This window comes from Plasmopara halstedii, assembly GCF_900000015.1.
Source record: "Plasmopara halstedii genome assembly, contig: Scaffold_7, whole genome shotgun sequence".
NCBI lineage: Eukaryota > Oomycota > Peronosporomycetes > Peronosporales > Peronosporaceae > Plasmopara > Plasmopara halstedii.
The window spans coordinates 71,312-86,074 of NW_020186929.1; the positions used below are offsets into that span (position 1 = coordinate 71,312).

General features: G+C 46.2%; 5 protein-coding genes across 5 annotated transcripts; 3 read left to right on the forward strand and 2 right to left on the reverse strand.

Moving 5' to 3' along the window:
• Positions 1-574: 574 nt before the first annotated feature.
• PHALS_13859 (ubiquitin-conjugating enzyme e2-16 kda) lies at positions 575-1,018 on the forward strand (the record flags this gene model as incomplete). Its single annotated transcript, XM_024723581.1, has 2 exons — positions 575-772; positions 851-1,018. 2 exons carry the CDS (start codon positions 575-577, stop codon positions 1,016-1,018), a joined length of 366 nt encoding a protein of 121 aa, XP_024571465.1.
• A 433-nt stretch (positions 1,019-1,451) lies between these two features.
• Positions 1,452-3,860, forward strand: PHALS_13860 (Zinc finger, TAZ-type; the record flags this gene model as incomplete). The annotated part of the gene is made up of 2 exons (XM_024723692.1): positions 1,452-3,009; positions 3,112-3,860. 2 exons carry the CDS (start codon positions 1,452-1,454, stop codon positions 3,858-3,860), a joined length of 2,307 nt encoding a protein of 768 aa, XP_024571466.1.
• A 142-nt stretch (positions 3,861-4,002) lies between these two features.
• On the reverse strand, positions 4,003-4,845 carry PHALS_13861 (ras-related protein rab-32-like; the record flags this gene model as incomplete). Its single annotated transcript, XM_024723803.1, has 4 exons — positions 4,003-4,266; positions 4,328-4,402; positions 4,473-4,695; positions 4,751-4,845. 4 exons carry the CDS (start codon positions 4,843-4,845, stop codon positions 4,003-4,005), a joined length of 657 nt encoding a protein of 218 aa, XP_024571467.1.
• Positions 4,846-4,989: 144 nt separating this feature from the next.
• PHALS_13862 (Uncharacterized conserved protein, contains DENN and RUN domains) lies at positions 4,990-9,072 on the forward strand (the record flags this gene model as incomplete). The annotated part of the gene is made up of 2 exons (XM_024723914.1): positions 4,990-5,488; positions 5,564-9,072. 2 exons carry the CDS (start codon positions 4,990-4,992, stop codon positions 9,070-9,072), a joined length of 4,008 nt encoding a protein of 1,335 aa, XP_024571468.1.
• Positions 9,073-9,201: 129 nt separating this feature from the next.
• PHALS_13863 (atp-dependent rna helicase) lies at positions 9,202-13,920 on the reverse strand (the record flags this gene model as incomplete). The annotated part of the gene is made up of 7 exons (XM_024724025.1): positions 9,202-10,247; positions 10,313-10,411; positions 10,471-10,624; positions 10,688-10,747; positions 10,819-11,506; positions 11,612-12,033; positions 12,097-13,920. The coding sequence occupies 7 exons, from the start codon at positions 13,918-13,920 to the stop codon at positions 9,202-9,204; spliced, it is 4,293 nt and encodes a 1,430-aa protein (XP_024571469.1).
• Between the last annotated feature and the right edge of the window lie 843 nt (positions 13,921-14,763).

The following is a 14,763-nucleotide window of genomic DNA, read 5'->3' on the forward strand; positions in this document are numbered from 1 at the left end:
GTCAAAAAATTCCAAAACCTATTTTGCTGATCTGCACGACAATAACGCCATCAAGAACAAGTGGGTGAAGCCACATCACAACTGCAACATAACACCAGGGCGCAGTGACGATTAAGTACCGAATATCCAATTTGGCAATGATTACTATGGTATTTATGCAAATAGATATTGCCTTTATTTCTTCACCTTAATAACCGACGAAAGAAAAAAAATGGACGCATACGATAGCCAAAGAGCCATGCTCAACGTAGAGACGAACCACATTTTGCTATCACGAACTGAGTATATCTGCGCGATTACTCGCATGCTTACATGGCAAACGCCGTCGAATCGACGGAGGCTATCCATTGCCGGTTTTGACCAATAATAAGCAATAGGTCATAAGTTAAGAAGAAAAACTTCCAGAAGACCCGTATTTAGCAACTGCCCGCTTAGCTCTCTAGTTTACTTTAGGAGAGTTGCGCGATGGGGTTTTCTCCCCCTCGCCCCCGCCGACCTGTTATCATTTTCCTTTCGTTGCAGGAAGCAGAACAGCGGAGCCAGAAGCCCAGAGTGAAGGACTAGTTTTGAAGACATGGCTCTGAAGCGAATCAATAAAGAGTTACAGGACCTGGGCCGTGACCCACCTGCAAACTGCAGTGCTGGCCCTGTCGGCGACGACTTGTTTCACTGGCAGGCGACCATCATGGGCCCCGAAGACAGCCCATACGCAGGCGGTGTCTACTTTTTGAACATTTACTTCCCGGCTGACTACCCGTTCAAGCCACCTAAGGTCAATTTTACGACACGCATTTATCACTGCAACATTAATGCCAACGGCGGTATTTGTCTCGATATTTTGAAAGACCAGTGGAGCCCCGCTCTGACAATCTCTAAGGTGCTTCTTTCGATCTGCTCTCTGCTCACTGACGCTAATCCAGACGACCCACTGGTACCCGAAATTGCGCAAATATACAGAACAGATCGCGCACGTCATGACGCTACCGCTCGCGAGTGGACTGCCAAGTACGCCACTTAGAGCACGCTAGAAGTAGAAGAATCTCGATCTCTTCACGAAAAAACGCAAGCATCAAGCATGATTGATTCTTTGTGTGCAGCCGGACCATTGCCAGGTTGATCTAGCTGCTGTTGTACAAGTGTTACGGAGATCAAGGAGAGTTGGTAAAGAAAAGAATCAGGAAAGCGCAAGCGAACTAAAAAAAATAAGTTTGGTTTGTTTTCGTGCTGAGTTTACTTTATCAATCAAGCTGTCACATCAATCCTTTTTGTATGTAATGTGTATGCATATTTTGCATCTCAAAATTGCACAGCAGGTGTCCCTCGTTAAGTGCACATGACATGCTCGTGAATGTCAAAGCAAAAGCAACTTCTTCCTTCACCTTGAAGGAACTTTTTATAGTAAACCTAATTTCATGTTGTGTACTTTATTTGAATTTGCAGAAATAACAATAATGGCCGCCACCGATGATCTCCTTTGTAGCTGGTGCCGCTCGGCGGCCTGGCTATTTAAATGTTCGATGTGCGACCCGCGTAAGGAAAAAACACTGTGCTCCAGATGCTCCATATTGTGGCATTCCCGTGGCTTCGCGCGCAGCCACCAACTTACGAGCAACTATGGAAAGACACTCCCGTTCCTTGTGTGGTCTCAGGGAAGTGCAGTGACAAATGGCGAATCTAAAGCTACGACCAGAATTCATACAGATTTAGATTCACTGAACCTTCAAGATCAAGAATTGATTATTATTGATGAAGATTATACTCCATTAGCAGTGGCAATGGAGGAGAAAGAGATGAAGGCGAACGGCTCACCAACAGTAAAGAGCACTGAAACTGAGCTAGTAAACAGGAACCAGAGAGTGAAAGAGAATCAGATACCAGAAAAAGGCTATGAGTTTGCAATGGCGAAAAACTCATTGCGCATAGACGAAGACGATGTTTTGATAAGTGTCGAACGAGATAAACAAGACGTAAAGGCAAATCGTCTACCTACACAAAATATGCCAGCAGTAAGTACCACTCAGGCAAAAGAGAAAGCTTTGGCGTCGGGAACTGTAGGTACAAAAAAGGAAGAAAAGTTAATTTCCGGTGAGCATGAAGACCATAAAAAGCCGCTTCCTTCGTATTTGTCGTCGCCTTCACAGTCTTCGGCTTCTGCAACTGCACAGTCAAAGCCTCTTTCGAAAACATCTGTACCGGTTTCCAGAAACTTGTTACAATTTCCAACGCATGGATCAACCAGTGTTATTAACACCGATGCTGCTTACGTAGGCTCTGTACCTGGTCTTACTCCATTGTCCCTTATTCATGATCAAGTTTTATCGGCCTCGACTTCTACTCGAGCGTCTGCTGATACTTCATCTGTTTATAAGCAAACAAAGACAACGTCTCAGACACAAACCCTGGAAGATTTACTGCGCTGTTTTCCTTCACCTGATCACATGCTTATGGAGACGCTAGCATCGCGAATCGAGGATGCTTTGGCGATTGAGGATGCACTTATATGCGCGAGTATTGGAAACTGTCAAGAACCACAATGTCGCTCTGTGCTTTTGCACTACGAGCATTGTAAGCGCGACAAAATGTGTGGAGACTCCAAATGTTCAGAGATCTCAACCATATACATACACAATCGTAATTGCGCGTCCAAATTGAAGCCTGATGGAAAAAAGTCCGTGTGCCCTTTTTGTATTCGTATTCGACAAAGACGAAGCTTTGGAGTCTGTGCAGCGCTGAACCACTTAATAAGTGACCAACAGCGTGTGCTTCGAACCTCACAGATCGAAGCCACTCGCAATTCCTGTTTGCGAAGCATTCAAACGATGACTGAGCGCGTGAAATACCTATTTGCGGAAAGTGATCGACTCAACCAGCTAGCCAGCGAGAGCTGCATTCCAATATTTAACTTTCCTAAGTATCAGTGGCACTTAAGCGACGATGTGAACATCAAGGTAGAACCACCACCTTTGGAAATGGGTGATAATATCCCATCTGATACAGTCTCTTCCGAAGGTAACAATTTTGGCTCGAGTATTCGTTTTGAGAAAGGAAGAATGTTTAATAAGCTAGTTCTTCTGATAATCTCGTGTAAATTTTCACTTGATTGTGTTTTAGAAATGATAAGGCGTGCAAAGCAGTCGCCGAGCGCACAAAACGACAGCATACCCGGGACGTCTACTTTTAACGCAACTTTCATCAATCAGCTTTTACGAGCTAAGTCTGAAAGAGGAGAAAGCGGTGAGGTGGCGCAACGAAAGTTCGATGAAGTGCTTAAGTTAGGTTATGCCATTGTGGACGCCTGCTTTTGTGCTCCTTCTAGAGCGCAAAGATGTTTACTGAATTGCAAGTCCATACTTGACCACCTTCAGCATCATCTTGATCTTAAGATTTGTAAGCATTCAATGTGCGGAGCAGTCGAGCACCACTTTGCCCATCTATCCGATTGTGAAGCTCACGCTCAAAGTAAATTTTGTGAATACTGCTTGCGAATGGATGAGCGCCGATTGATTCGCTCTGTCGACTTTATGGAGGTAGAGCAACCAGATGCTGAAGCAAAAGTTCAGAAAATTATTAACGATATAACGGCCTTATTCACAAATCACCGTCGTGATGAACGAGAGCAGGAAATGATCCAATTGGAGGACGAATTAGAACAAGCAGAGGTATATAAGCAAGAATTATATGAAAAGCTCGAAACAGGGCGGAGTGAACTTCAAAGGGTGCACAGAAACATGGCGATACGTGGTTTTCCGGCCACGTCTAGCGGTTTCCTCCCAAACCACTTTACTAAGAGTAGGCGGGCCTCTTACTCAGGAAGCAACAAAAAACGACGATTTGTTGACATAGAAAGCAGCATCAAGTAAATCTCAAAAGGAGCAAGTCCTTCGCACAGTTTAACGAAAACTATTTAGTCTGAAAATAGTCGTCTCCTAATCCAGCTGAAATGCATGAAGACGATTGTCAAGTAGTTGTCACATCCGGACGACATAAGTAGAACATGAGTGATTAGAAACTGCTGCAACACCAATCGAATTGGCTTGCGTTGACTCCATTAGCCGAAGATGTGGGACGGAAGGTGTCATCACGCTTTTTTGCGTTAGACTTTCGCTCGAAAATTTCCTGATGCTCAAGAATGCCCGTCACCAGCGCTTTAGCGGCATCATCTATGTGAATGTTCTCCTTGGCGGATGTTTCGAACCAGCCCTTAAAACTGTTCGTTTCGCAGAACTCATCGAGAAAAGTCCGATCCACTTCATCCTTTAGGTCGCACTTCACTCCAAACGATACCAATTACTGAATGATTCTAACTCAATGAGCAGTAATCGTTTACCTTGTTGCCACACAAAATTACTGGAAGCAGTTTGCCATTTGGAAGCTCCACCTTGGAATCGATCTCCTTTTTCCACTGCATAACCATCACACAAAAGATAAATCAACGAATTTTATATGCAGTCATCTCATCTTTTGTTCTTCACCTTTAAGATGCTATCAAACGTCTCCGGGCGAGACATGTCGTACACCAGCAGTGCTCCCAATGCATCTTTGTAGTACACCCGGTTAAGCGCCCGAAAATGTTCTTGTCCAGCAATATCCCACAGCTGCATACGAATTGTTGTTCCGTTTACCGTTACCGGCTTGAGTGCAAAGTCCACACCAATCGTGGTGCGGTGGTGCTCCGAAAAAGCATCGTATACGTATCTAAAAGGGTAGCAATCAGGTAGTGTGCTGGATGAAGATTTAAGAGATCACGTACCTTTTAATTATACTCGTCTTACCAGTAGCGGCGTCACCTAGCACTAAAACTTTAATAACGGCGTCCTGCGCGGCATCTACTCGACGGTCATTCATGGCAGTCGATTTCTTAGACTGGGAGAACGGAAATCTGATCTGGTTGAAAAAATACTTACACAGACATTCTGTCCATTTGTACAATATTCTGAATACTAAATATTATATTTTTTACAAAGCTGAGCGCGGGCAGCGCGTAGCATCATGGGCGACGACTGTGAGCGCGCAAATGTCCGCACACGGCCTCGACGGCGAAGTCGCAGTAGTGGTGCCGTTCTTAGTGTGAACATGCTGTCGACTGCTGACTCTGAGAGGATCCTTGACAATACAGATGATACGCTTTTATCTAGCGATGTCATGGAACTTCGACGCACCGGGACCGCTGACCAAGTAGTTGGCAATGGGCGTCGTCTCAGTCGATCAGGACTAAATCCTTTTGGTCAAAGTGGTGGATTAGGCTCTTCGTTTCGTCTAAATAGTGCTGGTTCAAGCTTTCGCGCTGGTGCGGGCGTGCCCGTTTCATCGTCGGCTTTGCGAAGCCATGCCAGCTTTTTGATGATGGACATTGATACAGCTCGACAGTCAGTGGATGCTCATGCTCGAGCCATGAGTTTTGATGAAGACGATATGTCAGATGGTGGGAGATTGACCAGGAACATGCTTGGAGATTCAACTTGTGGTGCTGAACGATTTAGAAGAGCTTGTATGTTGACAATGGTGGACAGCAGTAAATACTGGGACTCATGATGTTGTATTTTGTATTTTTATCTTGTTGTAGCCTCGCTGGATATCAGTCCACCGCTGCCACCAGATAGTACGATCTCGGCTGAAGAAGTGATAAGAGAGAGTATGGCAAGTGCATTAAGCTCGTCGTTGTATACGGACAAAGATGAATTTTTATTGCCACATCAAATACGGTCAACTTTAAAAGGTAGCCTTGTTGGGACTGTAAGCGAACGAGAGTCAATGGCTCTATCAAGGCATTCTAGAGACAGTTTAGCTTTCTCGCTTTCGAGTCGAAGCACGTATCGAAGGAGCACAATTTCTGAACAAATATTGTATGAGACGGATTTTTTTGAACCTGAACGTGAATTGAGTGCAAGGGAGCTGACAGAAGTATTAAGTGAGTCGGATGAAGACGCTAATAGTTATGAGGTTACCAGTATAAAAGAAGAAGAGCAAGATGTTAAGCTTGGGAACGCTAAATCTCGATGGGCGCAGCATGTCAAACTTAAAGCGCGGAGCTTTCTTTATGCGACAGTAGCAGGCAATAAGAATGGTGCTGCTGCGACTAGTAATGACACGATGAGTACGATTCCGTCATCAGCGGAAATTTGGGCGAACAAACAGAAGCAAATTCTTGCGCGAATGAGCAGTAATGACTTACATGCTGTGACAGGAGTCTCATCAGCTGCAACTACAACATCACCATATCCTCCGTTGTCATTCTTCGGGCAGCCATCGAATGGCAGTGCAAAATTCCAGAAGTGGAATCGATGGATGCAAGATCAGTACCAGCATAACCTTGGCAAAGTGATGCAGCGTGCCTTTAAGGACGAGGTTTTGCAGCGCCATCAACAGCATTTTGCTGTTCCAACGCACAAAGCTACTCCCGATCCAACGACATTAATATCCATTGAGGAAGTGATAAGCAACCCTCGCATGATGCGATACTATGCGGCGTGGCTTCCTGATCCTGTCGACCAAAGTAAATTATTTTTCTTGTGCTCATTTGAAGAGTACCGGCAGTTTTGGTGTACATTGCGCGCCAACTATCAAAATAAGCCGTTCGCAAAAGATGACGTACTCATGCTACGCACGTATGGCGTGAAAATTGCTATGAAATATTTGGCAAAGAAAGCGCAATTTCCAATAAATGGCTCAGAGGATTTCTGCGACGAATACCCGATCGTAGACGGTGCTAAGCTACGGTCGATAAAGCGTGATCTGGCTGCTGGAGGTGAAGATGCATTACGCACGTTTGACGATGTTGCGGTAAAAGTCAAACGGGTGCTCATGTTAAAGTTTCCCGAATTTCGCGGCACGGAACTTTATACAGAAATGCAGAAAACCGTGGAACGTGAAGTGATATGCCTCGAAGACATTTTAATGAACCACCGCTTTGCCAATTTCTTCTGGATATTCCTTTTTCCACACAACTATCATCGGGAAATCGCATTGTGGCTAGATGTCGAATATGAATTCAAACCAGCTTTTCGTACTTACATGGCGCTGCTTAAGTCTAGTAAAAACTCAAGGAGCGGTGCTTTATCTAACAGCTTCAACAGTAGCGAGCGTCGCGAGCGCATTGAGCAGGCTGCCTATCGTTGTCGAAAGTTGCTTAAATATATTTCTCAAAAATATTATGCGGGAGACGCTGAGATGCAAAATCTTTCGCGTACGCTGGTGACGTCCTGCGCTCGGTTGCAAGCCGAACAAGACGCAATACTGACCAAATTTAGTCTCATCCATCTTGAGTTGTACCACCGCTTTTTGACGAGTCGTGCATATGCCGAGTTTGCGTTATACCCAAAGTTATCTCCTGAAGATGAAAAAGACTCCATCGACGATTCTTGGCGGCTGTCAGCACTACTCTTGAGCTATGGCTTGCGTGCTCATCATTGGTGTGGCGGCGCTTCAAACTCTTCGTCATTAAATGGATCATTGTCAGCTTCATTGCCTAATGTTCACGATGGTGAGGCCACATTGCCAAAGAAGAAAACGCTGGACTCTCTTTGTACTACACGAAGTTTTGAAGCCATATCTGGCGTACTTACCTTCGAAGCCATATCCGTCTCCGTGACAGTCGATGATGAGAACGGTAGTGACAGCAACATCAGTGGCGTGTTTAAAGACCCAATTGAACTGCACATAATACAGCATCCGTTACCGCATGATCCCGTGCCTCACGTCGTAGACAAGTCGATAGAGCACTTTCTTGTTCCCTGGAGTGAAAATCCTAGGCATGTAGTACTTACGGCGCCGTCTTGCCCGGCACCTATGGCGTTTAATTTCCGTATGGGGGACAGTAGTGCTGGTGCCTCTGCTGCTGAATTGTTTGCAGCTTGTGTAATTCTGTATAAACCAGCACCCCCCCTTTCCCGGCGCGCGCTTGAGAGTTCGCGGATTGATCTGGCGAGTGGAAGTCGATGGGTGCCGTACGGGGTGTGCGTGCTGTCAAAATTTCCGATGGTAGATTTACTTCGTGAGCGTCTGGCTGAGGCGTACGAATTCAATCTGGAGCTTGAAACGATTGCTGCTTCCAAAACTGATGGCAAAAGAATATTTCAGAGTGGTGGACAACCATTTCGCCTCGATAAAAAGGTTTTGGCGAAATTGACTCGTTCCATTTCTAAAGAAGACATCTCACAATACCACCAGCCATCACCGCTTCCTGAGTCACCACTTCTTGAGGCATCAGGTTTAACACCCAAAGCCACAGCTGCTTCATTGCTTGCAGCGCTTCCGCGTCTTGATCACTCAGTGCGTCTTCTGTTTGATACACTAGACATTTCAACAGTTCTTCTTGTATTTACTGCAGCACTGTTGGAAAACCGCATTCTACTGGTATCGTCATATCTATCAGTACTCATGAAGGTCGGTGAGTCCTTGCGAGCTTTAATGCACCCCCTTTCGTGGCCACACGTGTATCTACCTATGCTTCCTCGTCGAATGCTGCAGTATCTAGAGTGCCCGACGCCTTTTATCTTCGGTGCCGAAAAGAAAGCGCTCGATGGTGCCCAGCGCCAACTCAAGGATGAAGGTGGCGACGACTTCTTCGCTGCAGCCGGAGAGGAATTATTGGTCGTAGATTTGGACAAAGGAGCTATTTTACGAGGTGAGGTTCCGTGTGCTCTTCCTCAGAGCGTGCGATTTCATCTACGTGAAGCTCTATATGAGTGTCTTAAGCCAAATGTCAGTCGTTGTGACCATGTATTTGCTCACCACTTTCCAAGCAAGCCTCTGGTTTTTCCAGAAGTTGCTGTCCGCGGTTTATTTCATCGTGCTGTGAACAAGCTGATAGGTGATTTTGGGTATCACCGCTATGTCTGGACAGACGAGTTTGCGCGCAAACGCACAGTCTTTTTCGATGAAGCAAGCTATTTAGCCGCCTCGACACCCGACATGCGCGAGTTTCGAACGTTGTTCATCGCCACGCAAGCTTTTTCTGAGTATACTGTTTCACATCATGGCTTCGAAGAGAAACCTACAGGCTCTTCTAGGTCATCTTCTCCTACACCAAGTGCGTCATCTTCGATCTCTGTCTCATCAGTGCTGCGGACTTAGGCTTGGAGTGTCCAAATTTTTGTGTGCAAAGGAACGGATGAGTCATGCTTGCAAAGCGTATATGCTAGTGATCGTGCGTTTTCAGGCTGCACACGTGATACAGTTGTTGACTTTATTGCATGGTATGTGTCACCTACGATGGAATACGGACGCTAGCAGTATTGTGACTGCCAACACCCCGCAAACTATGACAGGCGCTATAGTAACCGACTGCTCCAAATTGTTTAGTTCTGTCCGAGATGCACCAATCTGCGATTGATGATCCTGACGGTGGTGTGCCATCTCCTTGTCAATGATAGAATAGAGAATAGCGGCCACGCGGCTGCCGCTGTGCTTGAGCATAGGTGTTTTGTTCCACTCGCGCACAACACGACCAGCTGCCAGATTTTCTTGATAAATCTGGCCTTGAATCAGCACAGGATGCTTCATTGCTGTCATTCCAGGTGTAGGCAGCAAAAGTTCTTCCCCGCGCTCCAAGTACGGTGCAATGGTATCTTTCGGTGGCTTCGTGTTGTTCGCTATTACATAATCAATCGCATTCGCACCAAGATACTTAGAGAGCTCCTCTAATGTTTTTTCCAAGGTATAGCCGTCTGTCTGACCATTCTGCGTAGTCACGTTGCTGATGTACACTGTAGCACCTGTACTTCGTACAATGGCATCACGAATGCCTGGCACCAGCAAATTAGCAACAATGGATGTATAGAAACCACCGGGACTTAGAATTATGATGTCGGCATCCTCGATCGCACGGACCGCTGGCAGATAAGCCTCAACGTTTTGGTTTTGTAGGTACACGCGTTTGATAGGTGCTTTTCTAACTCTTTCTTTTGCGGGCTTCGAGAGCATTGCCGATGGCATCTCGCTCGGGCTGCTTGTTGACAAATTAAATTCCGAACGAGACTCAGCATCATCGTCCGGCATAAAGGGGCTACGAACATTGACCTCCGATGTAACAACAGAACCATCCATGAGCTCGGCGCACAGCTCAGTGCTTTCAAGAGTGGCTGGTAGTACTGAACCATTAATTTTGAGAATGTCGGAAATGGTAGAGATTGCACGGTCAAAACCACCTTGTAAGTCTGTCAGCGCTGCCAAAAGCAGGTTTCCCAAGCTGCAACCTTCCATGAAATTTTCTTGGAATCGATAGTTCATCAGCTTGCTCATGAGCTCATCTTAGCATGATAATCAATTGTAAGAACTTCATACAGAAAGTTTTACGAGATAAATGTTCACGAACCCGAGTCAGATAGTGCCACAAGGCAATTGCGAATGTCTCCGGGTGGCAGAATTCCAAGGCACTTGCGAAGAGAACCAGAGTGGCGACCCGAATCGAACACTATGGAAAGTATTAGTCTTGTAGGTTCTATTTAATGTACGAACAATGTTGTTGCATACCTGTGACGACAGCAGTTAGTTCTGCTGGATAGTGACGCAATTCTTTTAGCAGTACAGCCAAACCTGTGCCGCCTCCAATCGCCACAATTTTAGGCTGCAATATTTGCTGGTTCGCCAACTTAACAATCGGCACAAGCTGCTCAATTGACTCAATCTAGGATTCGAAGGGCAACTTGCTTGAGTCTCCTAACAAAGGCCACCAATAAAATACCCTTACTTGATAATTTGATTGTTCCATCTCATCTGTAGGCATCACACTCGCATACTTGCCAAAATGCTAAAATACAAGCAGATGGATTAGCGATCGTGGCACCCGCACTAGGCACCTCATCCGTCAGTGATACGCACCATGCGAACAGTTAGCATTCCAACAGTATTTGCCGCCTTAATCTCGTAGAAGGCTTTGCGACCCACGAACATGACAGCAGACGGAGGTACTTGCAGTTGTCTAGCAAGCTGTTCCACAGCGCTTATAAGCTGAGCCAGGCTCGGGTTAGAATTGATGTGGACGATTTGATGGAATAAATCGTCGACTCCGAGCGCTTGCAGTCGTGCACGCTGGACATCGGGTTTGCCAATCAACAAAAGGGCTAATTGGCACACTTCTCCATCCCGTAAAATATTTAAAAGCGCCTTGCGTACGCCTGGAAAAGGCGTTATGCTTTGTGCTTCAGGTACATTACTCTCATAGTAAGCTTTAATGACGCGTTGTGCCTGGATGGGCGATAATCTAGATTGAACGAGGCTATCGACAAAGCGAGGAAAGCGTTTTCGAAGGCCATATGCGTTACGAAAGGTTTGCAGCGCTTCAAAAGCGGCAGCAGCAGTGAGAAATGCATCCTCTGCCAGTAACTGAGCGATGCCACGCTCAATGGCCAGGTGCGACAAAAGCTTCGAGTGATCGTATAGCACATCGTCGAGAATCATGGCCACAGCACGAATACGCCGGTGACGCGGATGACTCATTGCCGCCGTATTAGATTTCTTTGGCTCACGCATTCCGCTCTGACGGCGGTGCATTGGATATTTGGCAGAACTGCAAGTGGCACCCGTCATGCAATGAGTTGACTAGGTCTTTTTCCAGAAAATCGCATTCTAGCAAATCAGTTATCATTCAGTGAATCTAGATTATTTTATTTACCGACACTGTAGCAAGCGCAATGCTACTTCTTCCTGTCTAGCGACAGCCTGGCGGTCTATATTGTTCTTTTTAACATTATCGTCGTCATCGTCACTACTGTCAGCCATTTCGTCGTTGCTATTGTTGACCTCTTTGTCACTCATGTCTTCGTCGTCAGAATCCACCACAAGACACGCGCCTTCGTCTTCGCTCTCGTGTCCGCGCTCGCCCTTGTTTTTCAAGCGCTTTTTATGGTGTTTAGCTCGCACACGCTCCTTTTCTAAACGACGATCTTCTGCGTCCTTGGCGGCGAGACGAGCAGCTACCTGCTCCGTGTACGCCTTAGCATGCTGCTCCACATCTGCGAATTCAGTCTCGCCGCCAAAACGCGCTGCAAGACGATCTGCTACTCTGGCACCATTGCCATCCTCATCGAATACGATCTTAGACGCGTTAATGACCTCAGGGTCTACGCGTAACTTCTTCTGCTTCTTCTTATTCCGAACAAGCACGTTTTTATCAAGTGGCTCGGATTCATCGTCCCAGTGATGTACCCGTTTGACAACCATCAGTGAGTCTTCGTCTTCGTCGTCTTCCTCCACCTTTTCATTCTTTTCCATAATGTTCTTGGCCACCTCCTTATTTGTAGGGTTTAGAGCCACCAGCTGCCGCGCTAATCGCTTGCGCTCCTTCTCTGCCTTGATCTTTTCTTTTAGTTGCTGCAGCTTCCGATTGACATTCTTCTTTCCACGAAGTTCTTCGCGTAAAGCTTCGTTTCCTCTTTTTTCATGCTCGTCCTTCATTTTTGATAAAAACGGCATCCGCGGAGCGCCCGGTAGACCCAACGACTCCGCATAGGCGTCCAGAGCCAGAGCAGTAGCATCGAATACCTCACGATCGGGCTGCAAATATACTGAGCGAACATACGACATAAACGCTTTCTGCGCCAGCGCCTTAATCTCCTTGTCACCAGCCACAACAGATGCTACTTTCTGATGGCAACTCGTAGATTTTGCTGGATTAAGCTTCGTTTCACGAATAGGTACCTTGGCGTCCTCTAAGCGCTTCGTTATACCGTCCACTTCCGACGGTACAAGACACATCAAGGCTTTCCCCTGCTTGTTATATCGAGCTGTACGACCAACACGGTGAATGTAGTTAGCAGCGTCTTCGGGACAGTCGAGTTGCAAGACCCAATCAACTTGAGGAAAGTCTAGACCTCGGGCAGCAATATCCGTTGCGAATAGCACCGCTGCCGGCTTGTTCAGAAATTCATAGTATACCTCAACACGCTTACCTTGCTTGTACTTGCCATGTAAAGCACAGAGCGGGATACCAGGCTGTAGCTTGCAAAAGACGCTGTGTATGAAGCGCACCTGACGACAAGTGGACAGGAATACAATCGTCTTTTGTTTGAGATGCGATTTTATGAAGGATAAAAGCACGTCCAGTTTGCGCTCTAGTGGCGTGACTACGTAACTTTGTTGGAGGCCCTTAGGCGTGGCATTGGCAGAGTGTTCGTGCACGGCCACATACTCAGGTTGGCGCAGACTCAGCGCCGCCAAATCTTTAACAGATTTGGTCTGTGTAGCTGAAAAAAGCATCGTCTGTCGCTCTCCTGCTGGTGGCAAGTGTTCCAAAATAGCCGTTAGCTGCTTTTGAAAGCCCAAATCAAGAATTCGGTCTGCTTCGTCCAATACCAACACCTGCAAATTGCTAGAGTCAAATGCAGGCGTCTGTTCCATATGCTGCAGCAGTCTGCCAGGTGTGCATACTAGTAGATTCATCCGAATAAGCCGAAGCTGTTCCTCACGAAAATTCTTGCCGCCAATAACTAGACCTGCCGAGAAGGTGTGCGCCTTACCTACATTACGCAACACTTCAAATATTTGTAGTGCCAGCTCACGTGTAGGCGAAATAATAAGTGCTCCAAGTCCGTCTTCAACACTCCAGCGAAGGCGAAAAAGTTTCTCAAGTACCGGCAGAAGGAAGGCTAGCGTCTTGCCCGAGCCCGTTTTAGCTGCCGCCAGAACATCGCGTCCTGCCAGCGCATGGGGCAATGCACCAATCTGGATTTTTGTAGGTGCAGAAAATCCACAGCTCCTTAAACCACGTCGCGACGCCTCGGACAGAGCAAACAGGTCAAAGGAAGCGGCTTCACCCAGCTGTGAGCCGCGGGCTGGAGTCTGCTCGGCAATGCGCGATTCCAGTCTCTCGATTTCAAGTCGCTCGCGTTCATTTTGCTTAAGCTTGTCAGACACTACATTATCTTCGCATTCGACTGGCGGAACCGACTGGCTGTGAGCTTGCCGAAAAGCTCGCGATGCCATTTTGCCAAATGACTGGCTTGCTTCTTTTATCCTTCCATCTCTAAGAGAGGTTAGGTGTTAGGTTTTCCGAATGTGAAAGTTCTGCATATCATTTATGCCATAAAATATTGTCAGTAAAGAAATACGAAATAGTAAAACGGGTGTAGTAGTATAAGTAATAATTATATAGATAGTTAGGTACTCTTGAGATAAAAAAGCAAACTAACAGTACAAGAAATTTGGAGGCTCTTTTAACTGATCCGAACAAACCAATCCGCTTTGCGTTTTCGTTAATGCAGGCTCCAAGTGCACAACAACCCCACCCACTTGGTAGCACTTGTATTTAATCCCACAATCTCATCGTGGAACACTGCATCCTCTGCGAGGATGGTACATGAAATATCCGAATAGCTGTCTCAAAAAGACACGTTTACAAAAAATTCCGCCGATCTTAAGTCTTGGGATTCGGTAATCGAAAAATAATAGATCGGGAGCGGTAGGCGCTCACCAGCTTTGAGAATACAATCAGGAGTTCTAGAGCCAGGCGCCAGTGATGGGACAGATGGTTCTCATTGCAGCGGGGCTGCCGTAGCTTTGCGCTTTGAGGAAGCGTAACTTAGGTTACCGACCTTTCGATCTATACTGAGAACAAGTACGAGTTTAGCGGGTCGCATTCCGCTTACTCCAAGAGTAATTATTGCCTTAACCCAAGGCTAACTAACTCTTCTGTTTAACTTCAAAAACTGACTATTTATTTATATCTGCGGCAAAGCCGCCTAATTTTAAATGCATAGATTTTCATAAATATATAGTAAAATCTAAATACATGCATAACTACTGGCTATCTAGCCACATACCGTATTC